General features: G+C 31.1%; 1 protein-coding gene across 2 annotated transcripts in view; it reads left to right on the forward strand.

The window, feature by feature from the left end:
* The window catches only part of LOC106463926 (PC4 and SFRS1-interacting protein-like), a 65,073-nt gene that overhangs the window by 17,725 nt on the left and 38,787 nt on the right, over window positions 1-8,561 (forward strand). For both annotated transcript variants that reach the window (XM_013924010.2, XM_013924012.2), the window contains exons 3-5: window positions 2,967-3,105; window positions 4,028-4,129; window positions 6,031-6,084. In XM_013924010.2, coding sequence (XP_013779464.1) covers window positions 2,967-3,105; window positions 4,028-4,129; window positions 6,031-6,084 — 295 coding nt within the window. The remainder of the gene's footprint in view (window positions 1-2,966; window positions 3,106-4,027; window positions 4,130-6,030; window positions 6,085-8,561) is intronic.

Raw genomic sequence — 8,561 nt, forward strand, 5'->3', positions numbered from 1 at the left:
GGTTAGATTAGGTAACTTAATGAAAATAAAAAAACAATTCTTCATTGGCTATACTTGCTAGCAGCTCATGTGTTACATCATTCAGTATGGTGACATGAGCCAACGAGTTTTTGAGTGATTTACAACTTGTGTGGTGGAATCATTAGTCAGACACAGTTCAAAGGGCAATAAAATTAAGTATAAACAGATGTAGCCTTAAGCTATTTAGGATAAACAGTTATAGTTTCCTGTTACAATCTACAGTCATTCTAGAAAGAAAAAGGGTAATTTAGATGTATTTAATTTTTGTTTTGTTTTTAAAGTAGTTACAAGTTCTGTCAAATGGATCAAAGCTATATAGAGTTAGGGTAGAGAAAAAACTGATAAAATACAAAGTTTTACTGAAAAAAATATTTCATATTTACTTAAGAGGTTTTAGAGGTTATGTAAGTGAAATTTTGAAATTTTCAGATGAAGACTAGTATTTTTAGTCTTAACACAAAATCACTTTGCACTCAGAGCAGTCAATACTAAATCTATGTATTCACAGACAAATTTTTAGTAAAAATACTTAATTAAAAAATCTGATACTTTGTGTACAAAAACTTGTTTTTACTGAAAGCTTGCCAGATTTTGTGAAGGTACACAAAACATTAAAAATTGAAGTATGGAAAGTTAATGCAGCATTGTTACAGTTGATTCCTTATAGATGTTGCTCTAATACATCTTTATACAAAGTATCTTAGATTAGAGCTGAGCAATTAACTTGATGAATCAGTATAATCAGTTACCTTTCAACATTGATTACTTTGATTAGTATTACATAAAATAATAAGCTAGTGTTTCTGAGTATTACTATTATTGTTTTTGATTATTCCAACTCTTCATTAACCAAAATTATGATTAAATCAATTACTGTCATGAAAAATAATCAAAATTAGTGTTTCATTATTTCTGTTTTCTATTGTTCCAATTATCAAATATTGGCATTGTAATTTTCCATTATTATTTCATTTAATTCAAACTTGTTCAGTGTAATCTATTACTGTCATGACCCACAAAAGTAATCAAATTATGGTTTCTGATTATTGATATTTTGATTCCAACTATTCAATTGATCAAAATACTGCCATTATGTTTGTTTGTCAAGCACAAAGATATACAATGGGTTATCTGTGCTCTGCCTGCCAAAGGTATCATAAAACCAGTTTTTAACATTATAATTTTTGGGCCATCTCCTGTAAGAATAATCAATTAGTTTAATGTGATTGGTTTATTGATTATACAATTCCACTAATCAGCCAGCTTTAACCTAGATGCATGTATATTGTTGGGTAATCTTGCTGTATATAATATTTAATAGATATTAACAAGTGTCAAAATTTGGAATTTTTGTATTAAAAACAAAACAGAATTGGTTTTCACATAGTTATTTCTTCTTGCCATTACACGGGATATTTTATGAAATGAAGGCCCTTTTTATTGTGAACATCTATTATTCAGAAAACTGCTATTTTTGAAAAATTCTTATCAATTGTTAGTATTAAAAATATTACATTATACAAGGTCAAACATTTAAATATGCGGGCCTTTTATAGGACCATTGTTTTCACACATACACAAAATACATAGATTTAGATGTTTGTGTGTATACAGTGTTGGAAATAATTATGGAAACATGGCTCATACATATACAGGAATCACAGACAATGAATAATTACAACGAAATGATTAATTTTTCATTATTAAATAATAAATTATTAAAGAAAGTACAAAAAGTTGCATGAATATTTGGTCTGCTTTAAACAGAGCAGTACACATTGTTTTTCATGCTACTATAAGTATATCAATTTGTAATAGTGAAATGTTGTTCCAAATGTTCAGTATTATTCCCAACAATTCAGCCATTTTACATTTTTATACAGCTTTAATACTATTCATCTTTGGACTTTGTGCAGGCCAAGTTTCAAGGAGTTCCTTTGGCTTATTTTTTTGTCCCAAGCATCATTTTACCACATTTTGCTGAAAGAATAATTCCACTCAACTGACCTTGTTCCTGAGGGAATGACAGAATTAATAACAATCAGATTGTACATATCACCGTTCAGTGTGCCTTCAATTTTTGTGCAGATCTCTTAATACCACTACCTGAAGTGCACACTTATATTGGTACATATTGTTGTACATTAACTGTGGTATGGTTTTCCTTTTTACCATCAAATAAAATATCGTTAATTGTTGCAAACAATTTGGATTCATCTCTAAAGAGCACTCTTTCCCCAGCTTTGTTCATCCCATTTTTTGAAGCCTGATGCTAACTTCATCCTTTTGTTTTGGTTGTCTCTCCTAAGTAGTATTTCCTGAACAACTACCCATCTATTGAGGACACTTTAAACCAAAGTGTATCTCACTGTTCTGGAGGTTGTTGGCAAGATCTTAACTGGTGTTTTGTGTATTATATAAAGAGAAAACAGTTATTTAGAATTTCTTTTTGAAGAGTTTGAGCTTTCTTTCTTGACCTGTTCTATTATCAGCAGTACTAGTTTCTCATACTAAGACATGAAATTTAGCCTCAATTTGTTGAATAGAGTATCCTTCATCAGCTAAACTTTGACTTCTATATATGTATGCCATGTGACATTTCTTTGCTGGAATCCTTGAGTAAATTCACCATGTTACTGCTAGGAAAAGTGTGACTGCTTGTATTTTAACAGTCATTATGTTGGTGTGGCATTAGTTGGGTGATAGCCAGTTACCCTGTAAGCTATCAGCACACTGTATCTGGTGCTGTTCAATTGAAAGCAGTAGAGAGGAGCAAAACCATAATATTTGCTGTTTCATAATTATTTCCAACACTGTATTAAAATTTTCAAAGCGGGGGTTTAGTGCTAGCCAAATTTCTCAGGGTTGTATTTTGCTCTTGCAGGTAAGCATCATCAGTTTTCAAATATATACTGATATATGACTATGACCTTTCTAATTTTTAGTGCCAACCTTGGTACCAAAGATCTTTATCCTTACCATAAGTTCAAAGAAAAGTATGGAAATCCACAAAAAAGAAAGTTTTTCAATGAAGGTCTGTGGGAGATAGAGAATAATCCTACAATAATACCTCCATCACAAATGGTAAGTAAATGAAACAATAGTATTGACATACGTTTAAGTTTTTTGTTTGTATTATATGAATGTATATACTGCCCTTTTGAATGTCTTACTAAGTAATATTTATAGTTTGAAATACAAATTGTAAGGGAATTGTAAAGTTTCATGCAGAATAACAAGATTTAATGTTATATACCAGAAGAGTAACACATTGTGAAATCAGTTGCTAATAAAATATTTCATTTTGAAATAATCAGAACTTTTGTTTTCATTCCAAAACATACATACCTCTGCTGACACTAATAGCTATTTCTCAATCTTCTTTTTTACTGTCTAAAGTTGTGTTCACTTGCTCCGGTCTATATATCCCACTTGGCTGCCCTCGGCAGTATCTAATTAGCAAAACTTTACATGTTTTTTTTGTAGTTTAATTTTTTTGTGTGTGACTTCTGTTATTAGGGATCATATAATGAACAAAGTAATAGACCTGTAAGGAATTTGGTGTGCAGTAGAATGTTTAAAAAATCTCATCAAATAGATCCTATTCATAATTCTACAATTAATACTGACATGTAATATTTTGTAATATGTGTGAAATTGTTTTGTCATTTTTTTTTTTAACTGAATGAATTTTTGAGGTATTCATGAAGAGAAATGACATTGGTTTTGAAAAAAAAAATGTTAGGATATCATAGTTTTCTTTCTAGTTTCATTTGCTCAAGTCTAGTTATTACTGAAAATATTTCAAATAATATAAATTAGCTTTTTTTTCTTTCTATTTTGTGACAAGTACCAATACAAGTTCACCAAAATGACATTAAAACCAGGCAGTTAAAAGTCCAAAAAAACAAAGACAAATTACAGTACCATGTAAAAGTAATCTGAAAATAATCAGATTTTTATACTTCTAGCCTGAATGAAATTTGTATAATTCTAACCATTGCAGCCAATCGAACCAGATAATAATGAATTGGAGACAGGTACAAGTCTAGAGGAGCCTCCCGGTGACATTGAAAAAAACTTTGATACTGAAGAGGAGCAGAATGAAGTATGTATGACACTGATATTTATGATAAAAGTATATTTGTCAGTCAGTTCTATGTGTTTATAATCTGCTGAAATACTTGGTAAATAAGGCTTTATATCATCACAAGTTATTTTTCTTGGTTTTGATCATTGTAATTACAATAAAATGCACTGGGTAACAAAAGAAAATTTCTCTGCTGCTTGAAAAAATATACACTGTTTCTGAGTAATTTGATGATGTTGATTCTAAATTTCATGTTGAAAATTACTGATCACCTCTAATTTTCGAGTTACAATAGATTTATTCAAAATATTTAAGACTGTGTGTAGTGGTCCTGGAAAACATCGTAGCTCCAGTTATGTTTGTACAGGATGCATGGACAGACCATATCTGTGTCCAAAGAAGTGCTTTGTACTTTATCACAAACAAACAAGGAGTAGCACTAGCCGAGGCTGCTTGTGCTGAAATATTCCTTTCCACCCAATAACCATCTCATCAATGTGCACACATTTCCATACAGGTAGAAGGCAGCCTGGAACTTCTCCACAAATGGCACAATCTTTGCTTTGTTTTCAGCATCTGGTAGGCAGACGTGAAGCATGCTGTTGTAGATGATCTCAAACATGTTCTTAGTAAACATCTGATAATACCAGAGTGTGTAGAGATATCCATAGTGAACCAGTAGTCCAAACTCATAGCAGTCAAAACTGCTGTAAATTTCAACCATTCATAATAAGTAACTGGTGTCCACGAGGCAAATGAGGGTCATTTTGTTGGCGGTTTCTCTCTGAAACCTTTGCTGCATATGCATTGACGCTAGCAATAAAAATGGCCACAATTTCTTTGTCAAGAAAAGCTTTGAGGAAATCCACTGATGAATGGCTTTCATCCAAATCCAGCTTTACATTTCTTTGTGGCTCATGGAATGAAAATCACATCAGTCTCTCCTTCTTCAACTACTCTCCATGCTACTTCATCTTCACCATTCTCTCTATCTCCTTGTGCTACTACAACTGTTTTCTTCCTCTTAAGTCTAAAACCTGCTTTTCTTTCCCTCGTCTTTACCCGTACTAACACCTGGAGGGCCGGTCACAGGACTCTCCTCTCTCTCATTTTCACTAGATCTATCCAAGTCAAATTTCTCACTTTCAAAATCATCATCAAGATCACTGGAAATAAAGTCATTTTCCTGGTTCATAACTTCCTCGAATAACTTCCTAGCTTGCTCAAATATAAAGTGACAAGGCGTACAAGAAGTAGTAGGCATTGTCATTTTCTTTGTTTCACTCACGTAAATCACTGAAAACACATCTTTCTTTTATCAAATCGGTGCTCAGATTGAAGATATTTCATTAACGGAAGTAGTTCTAGTTTTATATTGAACATATAAGGCATTCAAAATGTGAGATTGATCATGAAATAGAACAAGACCTACAAGCTGATATATCAACAGATCGTCCAAGTAGGAAAATGGGAGCACCAATATACGAGCTGCTCGAAGACAAATAGTTGAAAGATTTGCTTTTACTATTGAAGAAATTTTAAAAAATTACACATATTTAATACTAATTGACACTTCTTGACTTTTTTCTATGTGATTTGTTGAAAGCATTGTGTACAAGATAGAATATGGTATTTAAACTAATACTTTGTTTATGAAAATAAATATGTGGTGATGTACTTTTAGGACAACTTGCATGTTGCTTTGTTATTATCTTGCAAAATAACATTGAACTTGTGTTTATAGATGAAAATGATAAATTATTTGTCACCAATTGTTTTTGATTGTCTGTATTCCATCCATCCACACACATGACTGAATATGGAAAATCAGCAAATCAGAAATGTCTAGCCTCTTGTGATGGCTGCAGAGAGATGTGAAGAATATTTCATAATAGTCTTTATTATTCATTTTCTTTCAGAATAAATCTGTACCCTCTAATAAGAAGAGAAAGGCAGAGTACAAAGAAGAGGAGGTAAATTTATTTTGTGAATATAATGGTTAATTGTAAAAGTATAATTGAATAAAGCATATAAATGATTTCCATTAAATTAACTGTTGATAAAAATGCATTTACTCATGTGTAAGCCTACAGAGGTCGTGTTTCATGAGGTTTACCTAAAGTGGGTTTTCAGCTAAATTTTGAACTAGCACAAAAAAAATATTAGAAATGAAGATTATATTCTAAAAAGCAACAAATTAAAACTAAATAGAAAGTATAACAAAATTTTAAAAAGAAACTGCCTTCAGAAGGATTTACATTGAATTCAGTTTAATCTTTTTGTTTGTGTAACAGGATGATGTGTAAGCAAGTTGCTTGGAGTTTGATTTAAATCTAGTTATTAATAGATTTATCTAAAATCCAGGTTTACAGTCGAAAGTAGAGTGCACAAGTCATTAAGGCAAGGAAGTTTACAGTTAGTCAAGAATTGACTCCAAAACTGAAATTTAAAACACAATACTTTTATTCAATATATTAAGAGACTTGGCTACATCGAGATTACTGAAGGTATCTTGAAAAGCTTCACTGTTAAAATTACTAAATTCTTCAGTCTGAGCATGTAACTGCCCTTTGATTAAACTTTCAATAATACACATTATATTTTTTATTACAACCAATAAGCTATCAATTAACACATTAAGTGAAATATGATCAGACATAAATTCCTTACTACTGAACATTTTACATCCAATTCCTAACTACATTAATCGACTGAGAGAGATAGCAGTAGTTACTTACATGCAGATTGAGCAGGGTAGGTTTTCAATACTTGTTAAAGTTGACATATTCATCAATAATATTGGTTTAGGACAGACTGGTAGCAGGACTACTGGCTCCTTAGGTATTGCCGGAGAACTATCTTTTAGCCCAACTACATGGTTTTTTTATACAAATGTCTTTGGTATTCGTAAGGTTTTCCAAGTAATGTACACATCCATCTCATAAGGAGATCTGTCACTTCGTTGGATGAATTTTGTTGACTCATCGTAATACTCAGAACTAAAACCAAAACTAATTCATTAGTTGGTTATGATTGAAGATAGTAAATCAGCAGCTTGTTAGCATGTATATCTCCTTGCCTTTCTTCTAATCAAAGTTCCACCAAGAGTCTCTGATTTCCTCTCTAAATCCTTTTATAGAATTCGTTTACTGCCAGTAGTGAAGTTAATATAAACTTTCTCTCTGCTATGGTTGCATCTGTTTTATGTCTGTAACGTAAACAGTTGGTCCCCAATACTGCCTGGAGTGCATTTTAGTTTATGTTTGATGTATACATTGCCTTTTTTGGTCAAGCGTTCTTGTGTAACTTCTCTTATGCATTTGTTAAATGTGCACATCTTTTTTTCACATTGCATATATGTATATCATACATGGAATTTTATAAAATTATATTTCTCACTCCTTGAAGCATTGAAAATAGCATAAAATGTCTCAAAATGCCACAAATGTTTCATTTGTATTGAGGTGCATCTAGCATTTCAGTTTGATTTAAAATTTATGACAAATGGAATTATGGTGGAAATTTTGTAATGGAAGAAATATATTTTCTTTTAAAAAGAGAACTCTGTGTGATTAACAATACACTTTGATGGAAAGACCATATATTTATGATACTTAGAGTATTAGCTAATTTTGTGGAACATAAACTAATATTACAAAGAAAAAGGTCAAAATGTTGAAAGAGGTCTTTCAAACCCGATACTTCAAAATTTTTAAAGGAACTCAAAATAAACTTATTTGATAATAGTTCCATTTTTTACTTGCTTATGTTACAACTATTTAACTCTCAGCATGGGTATTCTTTACTGCTCATGCCACGAGGTTTTAGTGACTTACATTCAAAATTTAATTAAATTACTTTTTGTTCATGTTATACCAATTAGTATAGCATAAAATCATAGCTAATAATCCATATTTTAATAGTATATAAGTATTAAGTTCTTAATTTTATAAGGCAATATAAAACAAATCCTGAATATTAATGTCTTCAAGTCTGTCACCTTAGTTTTTTAAATTGCTAGTTTAGTGAAAAATCCTGTCATTTAGCTCTATGACTCTGGGTTTCACCCAGCTTGTAACCTCCAAAGTAACCACGAGAGCAATCATAGTATATGTTTTAAATTATTAATTTTATAAGGCAATATTAAAAAAAATCCTGGATTTTCCCTAGTTTGAGAAATGTGACATTTCTCTAGGTATCCCCCTTTTCTCTATTTTATTCTCCACCCCTCACTAGAAAATTGTCAGCTTTTTTTCATGTTATTATTTTATGTTCTTTGCTGCATTATTTAATTAAGTAAAAATTATTTAGTGCACTACTACCATTAGTATAATAAAAAAAATAAATAGGGTTAACTGTCATCGACAGCAAAAAGAAAGAAAGAAGACCCGGGTAAGTACTTTATTTCTTGTTTTTCATGTTCATTCTTTATTTATTATTATAAAAGTAA

This window comes from Limulus polyphemus, unplaced genomic scaffold (genome assembly GCF_000517525.1).
Source record: "Limulus polyphemus unplaced genomic scaffold, Limulus_polyphemus-2.1.2 Scaffold1519, whole genome shotgun sequence".
NCBI lineage: Eukaryota > Metazoa > Arthropoda > Merostomata > Xiphosura > Limulidae > Limulus > Limulus polyphemus.